We start from the raw sequence: 17,194 nt of genomic DNA, 5'->3' as shown, positions 1-17,194 counted from the left end.
TTCCCCCGCGTCCATGCCCTGACGACTGAGAAAATCTGCTTCCCAGTTTTCTACGCCCGGGATGTGAACTGCGGAGATGGTGGAGCCTGTGACTTCCACCCACTGCAGAATCCGCCCGACTTCCTGGAAGGCTTGACGACTGCGAGTGCCGCCTTGGTGGTTGATGTAGGCGACGGCAGTGGCGTTGTCCGACTGGATTCGGATCTGCCTGCCCTCCAGCCACCGATGGAAAGCCAATAGGGCTAGATATACTGCCCTAATCTCCAGAATATTGATCTGAAGGGACGATTCTATTGGAGTCCAGGTTCCTTGAGCCCTGTGGTGGAGAAAAACCGCTCCCCAACCTGACAGGCTCGCGTCCGTGGTGACCACGGCCCAGGTTGGGGGGAGGAAGGGTTTTCCCCGAGACAGAGATGTGGGTAGGAGCCACCACTGAAGTGATGTTTTGGTTGCAAGGGAAAGAGAGATGTTCTTGTCGAGGGAAGCTGAACTCTTGTCCCATTTGCGAAGAATGTCCCATTGGAGTGGCCGTAGATGGAATTGCGCGAACGGCACTGCCTCCATAGCTGCAACCATCTTCCCCAGGAAGTGCATGAGGCGCCTTAAGGGGTGTGACTGACTCCGAAGAAGTGACTGCACCCCCGCCTGCAGAGAAAGCTGTTTGTCCCGCGGTAGCTTGACTAACGGTGGCTGGGTATGAAACTCCATCCCGAGGTAAGTCAGTGATTGGGTCGGCGTCAACTTGGATTTCGGGAAATTGATGATCCACCCGAACTGCTGGAGAGTCGCCAGAGTGACGGTAAGACTTTGTTGACACGCCACCCGAGAAGGGGCCCTGACTACTAGGAGATCGTCCAAGTAGGGGATCACCGAGTGGCCCTGAGAGTGCAGGACCGCCACGACGGATGCCATGACTTTGGTGAGAACCCGTGGGGCTGTCGCCAGGCCGAAGGGCAATGCGACGAACTGGAGGTGTTCGTCCCCGATGGCGAAACGCAGGAAACGTTGATGTTCGGGTGCGATCGGCACATGGAGATAAGCATCCTTGATGTCGATCGATGCTAGGAAGTCTCCTTGTGACATCGAGGCGATGACCGAGCGGAGAGATTCCATCCGAAACCGTCTGGTTCTCACATGTCTGTTGAGCAGCTTGAGGTCCAGAACGGGACGGAATGACCCGTCCTTTTTTGGCACCACAAACAAGTTGGAGTAAAATCCGCGACCACGTTCCTGAAGGGGAACGGGAATCACAACTCCTTCTATCTTTAGAGCGTCCACTGCCTGAAAAAGTGCGTCGGCCTGTGCGGGGGGTGGGGAGGTTCTGAAGAAACGAGCCGTAGGTCGAGAGCTGAACTCTATCCTGTAACCATGAGACAGAATGTCTCTCACCCATCGGTCTTGAACGTGTGGCCACCAGGCGTCGCCAAAGCGGGAGAGCCTGCCACCGACCGAGGATGTGGCTAGATGAGGCCGAGAGTCATGAGGAGGCCATCTTGGAGGCAGTGCCTCCTGCGGCCTTTTGGGGGCGTGACTTGGACCGCCACGCATAGGAGTTCCTCTGGCCTTTCTCCGGCCTGTTGGACGAAGAGGATTGGGGCTTGGCGGAGGGACGAAAGGACCGAAACCTCGATTGGATTTTTCTCTGCTGAGGTCTCTTAGGTTTGGACTGGGGTAAGGAGGAGTCCTTTCCCGAGGATTCCTTAATAATCTCATCCAACCGTTCGCCAAACAAACGTTCGCCAGAAAAAGGCAAACCAGTTAAGAACCTTTTGGAAGCAGAGTCTGCTTTCCATTCGCGCAACCACATGGCCCTGCGGACTACCACGGAGTTAGCGGATGCTACAGCCGTACGGCTAGCGGAGTCCAGGACGGCGTTCATGGCGTAGGACGAAAATGCTGATGCCTGAGAGGTCAAGGAAGACACATGCGGAGCAGAATTCCGCGTGACAGCATTAATCTCAGTCAGACATGCCGAGATTGCTTGGAGAGCCCACACAGCCGCAAAGGCCGGGGCAAAAGACGCGCCCGTGGCCTCATAAATAGACTTCACCAAGAGCTCTGTCTGTCAGTGGCATCCTTCAGGGATGAGCCATCGGTAACAGACACAACGGACCTAGCAGCCAATCTAGAGACTGGAGGATCCACCTTGGGAGCGTGTGCCCAGCCCTTAACAACTTCAGGCGGAAAGGGATAACGCGTGTCAGTGTGCCGTTTAGCAAAGCGCTTGTCCGGGACCGCTCTGGGCTTCTGGATAGCGTCCCTGAAGTTAGAGTGATCAAAAAACGTATTGCGCGTACGTTTGGGGAAACGGAATTGGTGTTTCTCCTGCTGAGAAGCCGACTCCTCTACAGGAGGAGGCGGGGGTGAGAGATCCAACACCTGGTTGATGGACGAGATAAGATCATTTACTAAGGCGTCCCCCTCAGGGGTATCAAGGTTAAGGGCGAAGTCAGGGTCAGAGCCCTGAGCTCCCACGTCCGCCTCGTCTTCCTGAGAGTCCTCAAGCTGGGATCCAGAGCAGCGTGAGGAGGCCGGGGAAGAATCCCAGCGAGGCCGCTTAGCAGGTCTGGGGCTGCGATTCGGGCAGGAGTCCTCCGCCTGGGACCTAGGGGCTATTCTGGGAGCGCGCTGCAGCGCGGACCGAGAAGGGCCTGGAGGAGACAAACTAACAGGGGCCGGGGCCTGTGAAGGGCCCGGTCTGGACTGCAATGCCTCAAGCAGCTTAGATGACCATTTGTCCATAGACTGTGCAATGGATTGAGAAAGTGACTGAGAGAGTTTCTCAGCGAAAGAGGCCAACGACGGTGACTCTGTCCCTGCAGCCTGGTCAGGGGTAGCAGGGGGGGCTACCTGAGCCGAGGGGCCCACAAGTGCCCGAGGCTTCGGCTGAGCAAGCGTGGTAGGAGTCGAGCATTGATCACAGTGAGGGTAGGTGGATCCCGCAGGCAACATAGCCCCACAAGAGGTACAGGCCGCGAAACAAATATGTGCCTTAGTAGCTTTGCTCCTTGTGGACGACATGCTGTTGTCTCTTAGGAGAGTGACCACTGAGGGTATATGGGAAAAGGGTATACCGCCTTTCCGAACAGATATATATATATATATCCATCCCGGCACCTTAGGGGGACCAGCACCGGGTGACCGGTGTGGCTTACCAACCGCTAACGAGCGGAGTGTGTCCTCCAGATTCCCTGTCGTGGATCCCCCGGAGCTGCAGAGCCTTGCTGCTGAATAGCATCCACCGGCAGAATGCTAAAAATGGCCGCCGGAGCTCTCAGGGGGGGAGTGGAGCCGAGGGCGGCGCCAGCAGAGAGCGGAAATCTGGAGTCCCCAAAGTGGTCAATGAGGGGGGAGGGAGACATGCAGGATGCTCCAGCCCTCAAGGCCGACGTCATGTCGGTAATCCCGCCCTTACCCCTGACAGGCAGGCTCGGGGGCGGGATTTTTCGGACTAGGCCGCGGCGAAGGCGGGGGCTAAATTTAAGGCCACACCCGACAAGCAGGCACGGTCGGCGCGGAAGTCCGCCGAAAAGACAACGGACGGAACCACCGCGGCTTCCGGGGAGAAGGTGCGACCCCTGTACAGTCCTCACATGAGGATACAGAGTACCTTCAAGTTGCAGGGCCCGGTCCCTGGGGATGAAGACGCTCCGGTCCGGCAGGTTCCACCAGGGGCTGCGGATGGAGCATGGTCCCAGCACATGGATGACCGCATAGGATCCCACTTCTCCCAGAGCCGCATACGGGATGGTGAAGGAGACGGCATGTGGCTCCAGCCTCCGTACCCGCAATGGGTACCTCAACCTTAACAACACCGCCGACTTAGTGGGGTGAGAAGGTAACATGCCGGGGACCCCATCGGGGACCTCTTTTCTTCCATCCGACATAACTATGTATGAGAATGCATGAGTGGATGTATGCCTCCTTCCACACAAAGCATAAAACGGAGGAGCCCGTGGTCCACGGGAGGGTGTATAGGCAGAGGGGAGGGGTTACACTTTTTTAAAAGTGTAATACTTTGTGTGGCCTCCGGAGGCAGAAGCTATACACCCAATTGTCTGGGTCTCCCAATGGAGCGACAAAGAAATATTGCTTTTGCTCCAATTTTTTTATTTTCTCAAGGGAAACAGGGAAAATGCATCATACAATAGACTTTTAGCCCATGAAACGCATGTTTGAACCCTAAGGGGCACTTTACAACCTCCGATGGAATTGATGCAAATCTGTGCTGCCGAGAGTGGCTCTGGACAGAATAAGGGGTACTTTGCACACTGCGACATCGCAGCTGCGATGTTGGTGGGGTCAAATTGAAAGTGACGCACATCCGGCGTTGCAGGCGATATCGTAGTGTGTAAAGCATTTTTGATACGATTATCAAGCGCAAAACCGTCGTAATCGTATCACCGGTGTAGCGTCGGTCATTTCCATGAATTGGGAAGGACCGATGTTACGATGTTGTTCCTCGTTCCTGCGGCATCACACAACACCTCGCTGTGTGTGAAGCCGCAGGAGCGAGGAACATCTTCTACCTGCGTCCTGCGGCTCACGCCGGCTATGCGGAAGGAAGGAGGTGGGCGGAATGTTTACGTCCCGCTCATCTCCGCCCCTCCGCTTCTATTGGCCGACTGCCGTGTGATGTCGCTATGACGCCGCACGACCCGCCCCCTTAATAAGGAGGCGGGTCGCCGGCCAGAGCGACGTCGCAGGGCAGGTGAGTGCATGTGAAGCTGGCGTAGCGATAATGTTCGCTACGCCAGCTATCACCATGATATCGCAGCTGCGACGGGGACTATCGTGCATGGCATCGCAGCATCGGCTTGCGATGTCGTAGTGTGCAAAGGGCCCTGTGACGACATGGACTCTCATGGGTTAAAGTTTCTTAAAATCCAGCCAGACAGCATGATAGATTGTCTATGGATGGGGGAGAAGTCCCTCATTGTTTTTACAAGACTCTTGTTGACTCAATGTAATTGTGTTGGCCACTGAAAGCTAGACGTATTGTTCTCCAGACATTTCCAGTAACCATTGTATTGTAGTTGTGTATTGATAATGTAATTACCTTAGTAGCCATTGTCTAGTCGGTGACTCCCAGTTTACATGTACACCCTCAGTCTTTCTATGCACATCATTTAAATGAACATTGTCTATGCAGCTTGAGATTCATCCAATGGGAGAGGCGATCTTGTCCAACCAATCGATGAGGACGCAGTGTATCTAAGTGGAAGGTTATGGCTATAAAAGGGACTTCTTTAAGCCACCAGGGTTGATGAAGGTTGATGGATCCAGTCTAAGCTCTTTGGAGCTGACTAGAGGATCAGGATATCTTATGGCTTCAATCTAGGGACTCCGGACCCGGTTGGAGACCATATCCACAGTCTAGGGATTTAGACTCCGGCTGCCAGGATTTTAACATCAAACCAGGTCTACCTAAGGAGGACACTCAGGTTGGGACAGTTCAGTCACCTGTTACAGACTTTGCAGACCTCAGACAGCTTGGAACCTGTGAGGCATGGACATTCTAAATCCCTGGTGAGCCAGCGGAAGGGTGAGACTCTGTTGCCTGTTACATTTGTGTGTTTTGCTGGTTTTGTGTTATGTGCCGTTAATTGTTTGGGGATCCAATAAAGTCTAATTATTGTGGTTCCCTCACCCTGTGTTGTCTGAGTAGTGTTACGCCCACGGTTAAGGAGGCCGGCGTTCAGTTGGGATGAGCCCTGAGCCACGCTGTCTTTCTAAAGGCGGCGGGTTTTAGTGGACGAGAGCGCCCACTGAGCCCCGTGTCTCCACAGGCCCCTACGCCTAATATTCATCAATCACAGAAAGATACGCCTTGTCACTGCTGCTGGGCTCTCATGAACTGGCCAATTTATGCACTAAGTACCTTAATTTTGAAGGATACTCTATATAGCAGTAATGCAGTAGAGATTTCATATATCCAATGTTTACATATATCTTAGCGCTTACTGAAGGCTGCTGTATCCTTTTTGTTTGTGTAATATGCAGCCCGCACCTGTTGACTCTTGATTTATTTTGTTTGGAGGTACAGGCCAGTTCTTTTTAGTGTTAAAGTGAACCTGTCAGCAGATTTGGTGCCTATAAGCTGCGGCCACCACCAGTGGGCTCTTTATACAACATGTTAGAATGCTGTATATAAGAGCCCAGATCGCTGTGTCGAACGTAAAAATCACTTTATAATACTTACCTAAACCGGTCACTACGCTGCAGATGGGTCAGATGGGCGTCTCCGTTCTCTGGTGCCGGCGCCTCCTCTTTCGGCCACGTTCGTCCTCCTTCTGAAGCCGGGGTGCATGACACATCCTACGTCATACACACTCGCCGGTCCCGTGCAGGCGCACTACAATACTTTGATCTTCCCTACTGAGGGCAGATCAGTGCGCCTGCGCAGGCCCTCAATGCTGGCAAGCGTGGATGATGTAGGACGCGTCATGCACCCCGGCTTCAGAAGAAGGACGACAAAGATGGCGCCGGCCCCGGAGAATGGAGAAACCCATATGACCCAACTCCACTGCAGCGTTACCGTTTAGGTAAGTATTAAAGTGATTTTAAAGTTCTACACAGCGGCCTGGGCTTTTATATACGGCATGTTAGAATGCTGTCTATAAGAGCTCAGTGGTGGTGGCTGCAGCTTATAGGCCCCATATCTGCTGACAGGTTCCCTTTAAAGTCTATAAAGGGTGGAGGAGGGAGAAGCAGATATAGACAGATTATACTGCCACTTTCCAGTAGATGTTTAATCTCACCCCAGTGCTGGAAGCACCTGCCCTGCTCAGTAGTGTTTTATATTGTTTTCAATATTGCTGCTTCTAAACATATATTACACAGACATGTGATAAAAAGAATCCCTCATGTCTCTGTGTTCATACATTATAGCATATTCTTCACCCACCAAAACAGAGAGGGCTGACAGAAAGAAAAAAAAAGAGAATTTTGTTTACTTACCGTAAATTCTTTTTCTTATAGTTCCGTAATGGGAGACCCAGACCATGGGTGTATAGCTTCTGCCTCCGGAGGACACACAAAGTACTACACTAAAAAGTGTAGGTCCTCCCTCCGAGCATATACACCCCCTGAATAACCAAATATAGCCAGTTTAGTGCAAAAGCTGAAGGAGGACAGCCACCCACAAGTAGAGATAGAGCAAGAACCGGAACAACCGGAGCCTCTGTCTACAACAACAGCCGGTGAAAACACACGGAACAAGAAAACTGCCAACAGGCAACAGGGAGGGTGCTGGGTCTCCCATTACGGAACTATAAGAAAAAGAATATACGGTAAGTAAACACAATTCTCTTTTTCTTCATCGTTCCTATGGGAGACCCAGACCATGGGACGTCTCAAAGCAGTCCATGGGTGGGAATAAACAGAAAACTGAGAAGTAGGCGAAACCTAACTTCACAAATGGGCGACAGCCGCCTGAAGGATGCGTCTGCCCAAGCTCGCATCTGCCGAAGCATGAGCATGCACTTGGTAGTGCTTCGAAAAGGTATGCAGACTAGTCCAAGTGGCAGCCTGACAGACCTGCTGAGCCGTAGCCTGGTGCCTGAAAGCCCAAGAGGCACCGACAGTTCTGGTCGAGTGTGCCTTGATCCCCGGCGGGGGAGGCACTTGAGAACACTGGTAGGCATCGGAGATGGCCGACCTAATCCAACGAGCTAGGGTCGGCTTAGAAGCCGAGAGGCCCTTACGCCGACCTGTGGTCAGCACAAAAAGAGAGGTGCACCGCCTAAGAACAGCGGTGCGAGACACATAGATCCGGAGCGCCCGCACCAGATCCAGAGTATGCAACGCTTTTTCAAAGCGATGAACAGGAGCCGGACAAAAGGAACGCAGGGAAATATCCTGGTTAAGGTGGAAAGGAGATACCACCTTAGGAAGAAAGTCCGGAGTCGGACGGAGAACCACCTTGTCTTGATGAAACACCAAAAAAGGTGACTCCGAAGAGAGCGCAGCCAAATCAGAGACTCTCCTGAGGGAAGTTATGGCCACTAGAAAGACCACTTTCTGTGAAAGACGAGACAAAGAAACCTCCCTAAGTGGCTCAAAAGGGGGTTTCTGCAAGGCCGTGAGGACCAGATTAAGGTCCCAGGAATCCAAAGGCCGCCGGTAAGGCGGAATGATGTGAGATGCGCCCTGCATGAACGTGCGCACCTGAGCCAGCCGGGCGATACGCCGCTGGAACAACACTGGCAGAGCCGAGACCTGTCCCTTGAGGGAATTGAGGGATAGTCCCAGCTGCAGACCAGACTGTAGAAAGGACAGAAGGGTCGGCAGGGAAAAAGGCCAAGGAGCATGGCCGGAAGAGCGACACCAGGACAGGAAAATTCTCCAGGTCCTGTGATATATCTTGGCCGAGGAAGACTTCCGAGCCAGAGTCATAGTGGAGATGACTTCAGGAGGGATACCAGAAGTCGTCAAGATCCAGGACTCAAGAGCCACGCCGTCAATCTGAGAGACACAGAATTCTGGCGGAAAAACGGACCTTGTGAGAGAAGGTCTGGACGGTCCGGAAGATGCCACGGCACCTCTACGGACAGATGGAGCAGGTCTGGGTACCAAGCTTGCCTGGGCCAGTCTGGAGCAATGAGGATGACCCGACGGCCCTCCATTCTGATCTTGCGCAGGACTCTGGGCAAGAGAGCTAGAGGGGGAAACACGTAAGACAGACGAAACTGGGACCAATCTTGAACCAGCTCATCCGCTGCAAAGGCCTGAGGATCGTGGGAGCGAGCCACGTAAACCGGGACCTTGTTGTTGTGCCGGGATGCAATTAGATCCACTTCCGGAGTGCCCCACTTGCGGCAGATTGACCGAAACACTGCCGGATGCAGAGCCCACTCGCCGCTGTCCACGGCTTGACGGCTGAGATAATCTGCCTCCCAGTTTTCTACGCCTGGGATGTGGACTGCGGATATGGTGGACTTGGAGTCCTCCGTCCACTGAAGGATGCGTTGAACCTCCAACATTGCCAGGCGGCCGCGAGTCCTGGTGATTGATGTAGGCAACCGCTGTCGCGTTGTCTGACTGGACTCGAATGTGCTTGCCCGCCAACAGGTGGTGAAAGGCTACGAGAGCTAGAAGCACAGCTCTGATTTCCAGCACATTGATCGAGAGGGCTGATTCGGACGGAGTCCAAGTGCCCTGTGCTCGGTAGTGGAGATATACTGCTCCCCAACCGGATAGACTGGCATCCGTGGTGAGGATCACCCAGGCCGGGGCCAGGAAGGAGCGTCCCAGAGACAGAGAGAGAGGCCGAAGCCACCACTGAAGGGAGCCCCTGGTCTGTGGCGACAGAGCCACTAACCTGTGCAAGGAGTAAGTCCGCTTGTCCCAACAGCGGAGAATGTCCAGCTGCAGAGGACGCAGATGGAACTGGGCAAAGGGAACCGCTTCCATTGACGCCACCATGTGACCTAGCACCTGCATTAGGTGCCTGATGGAGTGACGGCGAGACCTCAGCAAAGAGCGCACCGCCAGATGGAGGGACTGCTGTTTGACTAAGGGCAGCTTTACAAGTGCCGGCAAAGTCTCGAACTGCATCCCTAGGTACGAGACACTCCGCTGACAGTCTGCACTGGATGAAGCCTTGACCAGAAGGTCGTCCAGGTAAGGAATCACTACCAACCCCTGGAGGTGCAGAACCGCAACCACTGCTGCCATGACCTTGGTGAATACTCGAGGGGCCGTGGCTAACCCGAAGGGGAGAGCCACGAATTGGAAATGTTCCTCTCCGATTGCAAAACGTAGCCAACGCTGGTGTGAAACTGCAATTGGCACATGCAGATAGGCATCTCTGATGTCGATGGATACTAGAAAATCTCCTTGGGTCATTGAGGCAATGACTGATCGCAGAGACTCCATGCGAAAATGCCGCACCAGAACATGCTTGTTGAGAAGCTTGAGATCCAGGATGGGCCGGAAGGAACCGTCCTTTTTGGGGACTAGGAAGAGATTTGAGTAGAAACCTCTGAACCGTTCCCGGGCGGGAACCGGTACAATTACTCCGTTGGCCTGCAAGGATGCCACGGCCTGAGAGAAGGCGGCGGCCTTGGAGCAGTGGGGAGTGGACAGAAAAAATCTGTTTGGCGGGCTGGAAGAGAATTCTATCCTGTAGCCGTGGGAGATGATATCCTGCACCCACTGATCGGAAACGTGTTGAAACCACACGTCGCCAAAGTGGGAGAGCCTGCCACCGACCAAGGACGTTGCTGGCGCGGCCAGATAGTCAAGAGGAGGCTGCCTTAGTGGCAGCGGCTCCTGCGGTCTTCTGAGGACGCGGCTTCGTGCACCAGCTGGGTTTTCGGTCCTTGGCTGAGTTAGTGGACGAGGCTGAGGGCTTAGAGGATGACCAGTTAGAGGGACGAAAGGAACGAAACCTCGACTGGTTCCTGCCCTGGACAGGTTTCCTGGTTTTAGTTTGTGGCAAGGAAGTACTCTTCCCGCCAGTAGCTTCCTTAATAATTTCATCCAGTTGTTCGCCGAACAGCCGGGGCCCAGCAAATGGGAGCCCAGCAAGGTACTTCTTGGAAGAAGCGTCTGCTTTCCACTCTCGAAGCCACAAGATCCTGCGGATAGCGAGGGAATTAGCCGAAGCCACCGCCGTGCGGTGAGAAGCCTCCAGAATGGCAGACATGGCATAGGATGAAAAGGCTGAAGCCTGGGAAGTTAAGGCAACCATTTCGGGCATAGAGTCCCTGGTGAGGGAATGCATCTCCTCCAGAGAAGCAGAGACGGCTTTAAGAGCCCACACTGCTGCAAAAGACGGGGAGAATGAGGCCCCTGCCGCTTCATATACAGATTTGGCCAGAAGGTCAACCTGGCGGTCAGTGGAATCCTTAAGTGAGGTGCCATCAGCCACAGATACAACTGTCCGGGCTGAGATTCTAGACACCGGAGGGTCTACCTTTGGTGAATGAGCCCACTCCTTGACCACCTCCGGTGGAAAGGGAAAACGGTCATCAGAACTACGCTTTGGGAAGCGCTTGTCAGGACAGGCCCTGGGCTTGGTCACAGTGGCCTGAAAACTGGAGTGGTTAAAGAACACACTCCTTGCTCTCTTAGGTGAGGTAAACTGGTGCTTTTCTGCCAGAGAGGGTTGTTCCTCTGATACTGGCGGATTGAGGTCCAGTACAGAATTAATGGACGCAATCAAATCACTAACATCTGGATCACCTTCGGTTAGATCAATGGGGCACATGGAGGTAGCGTCCGGGGGCACAGTAAAGGCATCCTCCTCGTTCAGCGATTCAGCTCGTGAATCAGAGCCGCGGGACGAGGAAGGAGAGGAGCCCCTGTGTCTCCGTTTAGGAGGACGGGGTCTGAGCTCTGTGAGCTCTGCTGAGCGAGCCGTAGCAGCAGAGGCGCCCTGAGAAGGGGGCTGATGCATGCTCAGCAGAGTCCGGGACAACTGTCCCATGGAGTCGGCAAAGGACTGGGAGATAGACTTAGAGAAGGATTCTACCCAAGCTGGGGGTTAAGCCACCGGAGCCGGAGCAGCCGGAGGGACCACTGGGAGTGAGACTCCAGGCTGAGGCACCACCATGTTAGAGCAGGCATCACAATGTGGATATGTGCTCGGTTCAGGCAGTACGAGCTTATATGCAGTGCATATTGAGTACAGCCTTGCATCCTTGCTCCTTGTGTGAGACATGCTGCTGAAGTGAGGGTTCTGAGCCAGAATGGCCCCCAGAGAGAATATAAGCAGGTCCACAACCGGAGGTTGTGGCTTACCAGACCGTTTGTGTGCCCTCCAGAACCCACAGGCCGGACCCCCAGAGAGATACTGCAGCCAGCTCCGATCAGTGTGAGAACGCTGATAAAATGGCGCCGGAGCGAGGAGAGGGGGCGGGGCCTACTCTAAGAGCGGGATCCGGAGGGCCAAGGAGGTATACAGGGGAGGGAATCTTTCCTCAGAGAGGAGTGTCCCTTCCCTGTGCCGAACAGCCGCTGGGCGGAGCCGCACTGTCCCTCTGCATGAGTGACATGCAGGGGCAGTGAAATCGAAACTAGGCCTCAGGCGAAGCCGGGGCCTAGATTTAACTATGCGGCCGGCGCGCAGGCACCATCGGCGCGGTTCTCCGGTGAAAACCAGAGAACCGGCCGGAAATGTCAAAATAGTTACACAGCACACTCTCCCCAACAATAAAATACAATGGACCCCCCGACAATAACGTCTCAGATACTTAGCTTGTGAGACGCAGGTCCAGGTCCCTGAGGGATGATTGCTCCGTCCGGCAGGATCCAAAAGGGGCTGCGGATGGAGACCGGTCTCCTGCAAGGCAGGAAGAACCGTGCTGGCTCCCACTTCAAGCCAGAGCCCTAGGGGATGGTGAAGGAGCGCGGCATGAAAGGCTCCAGCCCGAAATCAACCTTAACAACACCGCCGACACAGTGTGGTGAGAAGGGACATGCCAGGGGTCCAGGCTTGGGTTGTATATGCTCGGAGGGAGGAGCTACACTTTTTAGTGTAATACTTTGTGTGTCCTCCGGAGGCAGAAGCTATACACCCATGGTCTGGGTCTCCCATAGGAACGATGAAGAAAAAAAAAAGTTGAAAAATACAGGATTTTAGTTATATTCTGGCCAGAAATAATTTTATTCCTTATGTACACACACCTGAAATGTTAGGTACATGATGAGAAATAATTCCTGTATTATCTGAATGCCTCTTCTTTATGAAGGAGTGTCATGTTACATCATTCTTAAAGTGCCAGGCTTGGGGTACAAGTCTGCAGTCACACTATTTGACTGCAGGCTTGTGAATCCTTACAGGGCGCACAGTGCATACTGTCAGGATTTTCTGGTTCTGGGAGCTGACGGTCATGCGATTTCCATACTTCCGACCTCATTCAATTCATTTGTACTGAGCGAGGCCACAAAGGTCTAGTTGACACGTGACCACACATATGCAAATCACATAGTTGTGGTCACATGCCTGCCCACTCCCAGTGCTGACAGCACACAACGTACACACTGTGAGGATTACCAAGCTTGGTCAACCCCTGTAAATCTCTGCCACATTGCTGGCAAAATCTGACCTCTAGTCAATAGATTCTAGGCTTTAATCACTGTAATGGACATGCTGTCATTTTAAAGTAAAATTCATAACACTACATTTAAATATAAAATATAATAGAAGATAATGCAGAAGATTTGCAATATATAAGCTAACCTTGGTCAAAGCCGAGATCCCTATAATGTGCCAACGCCAGCTCTTCAACCGAACACATGACAGTGGCAAGTGATATTTCATCTCCATCCTCCTCTGCTAGGTTCTCCATCAGGAACACATTTTTTCCCATACCAGTCTGAGGATACATCTTGCCTTTGATGGTTATCTGCTCATCAAAGAAGGGAATTTTGTTTACTTACCGTAAATTCCTTTTCTTCTAGCTCCTATTGGGAGACCCAGACAATTGACAATTGGGTGTATAGCTTCTGCCTCCGGAGGCCACACAAAGTATTACACTTTAAAAAGTGTAACCCCTCCCCTCTGCTATACACCCTCCCGTGCATCACGGGCTCATCAGTTTTGGTGCCAAAGCAGGAAGGAGGAAACTTATAAATTGGTCTAAGGTAAATTCAATCCGAAGGATGTTCGGAGAACTGAAACCATGAACCAAAAGAACAATTCAACATGAACAACATGTGTACACAGAGAACAACAGCCCGAAGGGAACAGGGGCGGGTGCTGGGTCTCCCAATAGGAGCTAGAAGAAAAGGAATTTACGGTAAGTAAACAAAATTCCCTTCTTCTTTGTCGCTCCATTGGGAGACCCAGACAATTGGGATGTCCAAAAGCAATCCCTGGGTGGGTAAAAGAATACCTCGATAAAAAGAGCCGAAAACGGCCCCCTCTTATAGGTGGGCAACTGCCGCCTGAAGGAGTCGCCTACCTAGGCTGGCATCTGCCGAAGCAGAGGCATGTACCTGATAGTTTTTCGTGAAAGTGTGCAGACTCGACCAGGTAGCCGCCTGACACACCTGCTGAGCCGTAGCCTGGTGTCGCAATGCCCAGGAAGCATCTACGGCTCTGGTAGAATGGGCTTACAGCCCTGCAGGAATTTGGAAGCCCACAAGAACGGTAGGCTTCAAGAATCGGTTCCTTGATCCACGGAGCCAAGGTTGACTTGAAAACCTGAAATCCCTTACTCTGGCCCGCGACGAGGACAAAGAGCGCATTCGACCGGCGCCGGGGCGCCGTGCGAGAAATGTAGAGCCGGAGTGCTCTCACCAGATCTAATAAATGCAAATCCTTTTCACATTGGTGAACTGGATGAGGGCCCAAGGGTAAGAAGATATCCTGCTTGAGATGAAACGGGGATACCTTAGGGAGAAAGTCCGGGACCGGACGCAGAACCCCTTATCCTGGTGAAACACCAGGAAGGGGACTCTGCATGATAGCGCTGCTAGCTCAGACACTCTCCTGAGTGATGAGACTGCCACTAGGAAGGCCACCTTCTGCGAAGGGCGAGATAGAGAGACCTCCCGCATCGGCTCGAAAGATAGCTTCTGAAGAGTCGTCAGCACCCTGTTAAGATCCCAGGGTGCGAACGGGCGCTCGTAATATGGGACTATGTGGTCAACCCCCCTGCAGGAACGTGCAGACCTGCGGAAGCCTGGCTAGACGCTTTTGAAAAAAAACACGGAAGCGCCGATACTTGTCCCTTGAGAGAGCCGAGACAAGCCCTTGTCCATCCCGGATTGAAGTGAAAGAAAGAAGGGAAAAGTGGAAAAGGCAAACGGCCAGGGAGGAAAACCCTGATCAGAGCACCAGGATAAGAAGATCCTCCAAGTCCTGGGCTAAATCTCGGCGGACGTTGTTTCCTTGGCTGTCTCATGGTGGCGATGACATCTTGAGATAACCCTGATGACGCTAGGGGCCAGGGCTCAATGGCCACACCATCAGGATGAGGGCCGCAGTATTCAGATGGAAAAAAAAAAGGCCCTTGAGACAGCAAGTCTGGTCGGTCTGGGAGTGCCTACGGTTGACCCACCGTGAGGTGCCACAGATCCGGGTACCACGATCTCCTCGGCTAGTCTGGAGCGACGAGGATGGTGCGGCGGCAGTCTGTTGTTGTGCCGAGACGCCATTAGATCGACGTCCGGTGTTCCCCAGCGGCAACAGATCTCTAGAAACACGTCCGGGTGAAGAGACCATTCCCCTGCTTCCATGCCCTGGCGACTGAGAAATCTGCTTCTCAGTTTTCTACGCCCGGGATGTGAACTGCGGAGGTGGCGGAGGCTGTGGCTTCCGCCCACAGCAGAGTCCGCCGAACTTCTCGGAAGGCTTGACGACTGCGTGTGCCGCCCTGGTGGTTGATGTACGCAACCGCCGTGGCATTGTCCGACTGACTTCGGATCTGCCTGCCTTCCAGCCACCGCTGGAACGCCTTTAGGGCTAGAGACACTGCCCTTATCTCCAGAACATTGATCTGAAGGGAAGACTCTGTCGGAGTCCAGGTTCCCTGAGTCCTGTGGCGGAGGAAGACCGCTCCCCACCCTGACAGACTCGCGTCCGTCGTGACCACAGCCCCGGCTGGGGCCGGAAAGATTTGCAAGGGAAATAGAGGCGTTCTTGTTTAGGGACGTCGATCTGTCCCATTTGCGGTGTCCGATAGAAGCGGACGCAGACGAATCTGCGCAAGGGAACTGCCTCCATTGCTGCCACCATCTTCCTTAGGAAGTGTGTGAGCGCCTTAAGGGGTGTGACTGGGTCCGAAGGAGAGAGTGCACCCATGTCTGTAGTGAGCGCTGTTTATGCAGCGGAAGCTTCACTATTGCTGAGAGAGTATGAAACTCCAACACGAGGCATGAGAGTGTAGGGCCGGCACCACTGTTGCCATGACTTTGGTGAAGACTCGACCTGATGGCGAAACGCAGGAAGCGTTGATGCTCTGGTGCAATCGGCACATGGAGATAAGCATCCCTGATGTCGATTGATGCTAGGAAGTCTCCTTGGGCCATCGAGGCGATGACAAAGCGGAGAGATTCCATCCGGAACCGTCAGGTTCTCTGTCTGTTGAGCAGTGTGAAGTCCAGAACGGGGCGGAGTGATCCGTCCTATCTTTGTACCACGAACAAGCTGGAGTAAAAACCGCGACTACGTTCTTGAAGGGGAACGGGGATCGCAACTCCTCCTGCCGTCGGAGTGTTCACCGCCTGAAAAAGTGCATCGGCTCGCTCGGGGGGCGGAGATGCTCTGAAGAAACGAGTCGGAGGACGAGAACTGAGCTCTATCCTGTAACCGTAAGACAGAATGTCTCATCCATCGGTCTTGGACATGTGGGGACCGCTCCCCTGACCTGGACCGCCATGCAAAAGAGGTTCTCTGGCTCTTCTGTGGCCTGTTGGACGATGAGGATTGGGACCTAGCTGAGGGTGCTGAGGTCTCTTTGGTTTGGGCTGGGTAAGCACGAGTCCTTTCCCTTGGACTGCTCAATCGTTTCATCCAATTGTTCGCCAAACAATCGGTCGCCAGAAACAAGCAAACCGGACAAGAGCTTCTGGAAGCAGAATGTGACTTCCATTCGCGTAGCCACATGGCCCTGCGGACTGCCACCGGAGTGGCGGATGCTACCGCTGTACGGCTAGCCGAGTCCAGGACAGCATGCACGGCGGAGGATGAAAATACCGACGCCTGAGACGTCAAAGACGCTAATTGCGGAGCAGAGTATGACCGCATTAATCTCAGACCGAGCAGCTGAGATAGCCTGGAGTGCCCACACTGCTGCAAAGGCTGGGGCAATGGACGCGCCTATGGCTTCATAGATGGATCTCATTAGGAGCTCTGCCTGTCCGTGGCATTCTTGAGCGTTGAACCGTCAGCCACTGCTACTACTGATCTAGCCGCCAGTCAAGAGACTGGAGGGGCACCTTGGGACACTGAGCCCAACCCTTAACAACGTCAGAGGGGAAGGGACAACGTGTGTTATAAGGCGTTTAGTAAAAACGCTTGTCTGGGAAAGCCCTGTGCTTCTGGACAGCATCTCTGAAGCCTTGAGAGCCACGTCCGGACAGAGTCCTGGGTTGCGACCTCCGCCTCGTCCTCTATAGAGTCCTCAAGCCGAGACCCTTGATGAAGTCGGGGAAGATTCTAAGCAAGGCCGCTTAGCCGGTCTGGGACTGCGGTTCGTGTCGGAGTCCACCACGTAATAACTAGAGGCCACCCCAGGAG

At 53.5% G+C, this 17,194-nt stretch overlaps 1 protein-coding gene across 5 annotated transcripts in view; it reads right to left on the bottom strand.

The window, feature by feature from the left end:
* Positions 1 to 17,194, bottom strand: part of FAN1 (FANCD2 and FANCI associated nuclease 1) — a 109,760-nt gene that overhangs the window by 28,527 nt on the left and 64,039 nt on the right. For 4 of the 5 annotated variants that reach the window (XM_075345675.1, XM_075345677.1, XM_075345674.1 and 1 more), the window contains one exon: positions 13,190 to 13,355. The exons of the other annotated variant lie outside the window; for it this stretch is intronic. In XM_075345675.1, the coding sequence (XP_075201790.1) occupies positions 13,190 to 13,355 (166 nt within the window). The remainder of the gene's footprint in view (positions 1 to 13,189; positions 13,356 to 17,194) is intronic. 5 annotated transcript variants of the gene reach the window in all.

The sequence above is a fragment of the Anomaloglossus baeobatrachus genome, chromosome 4 (assembly GCF_048569485.1).
Source record: "Anomaloglossus baeobatrachus isolate aAnoBae1 chromosome 4, aAnoBae1.hap1, whole genome shotgun sequence".
In the NCBI taxonomy this organism is placed as follows: domain Eukaryota; kingdom Metazoa; phylum Chordata; class Amphibia; order Anura; family Aromobatidae; genus Anomaloglossus; species Anomaloglossus baeobatrachus.
Note: the sequence above shows the minus strand (reverse complement) of the source record. Positions and strands in the feature narration are given on the sequence as shown.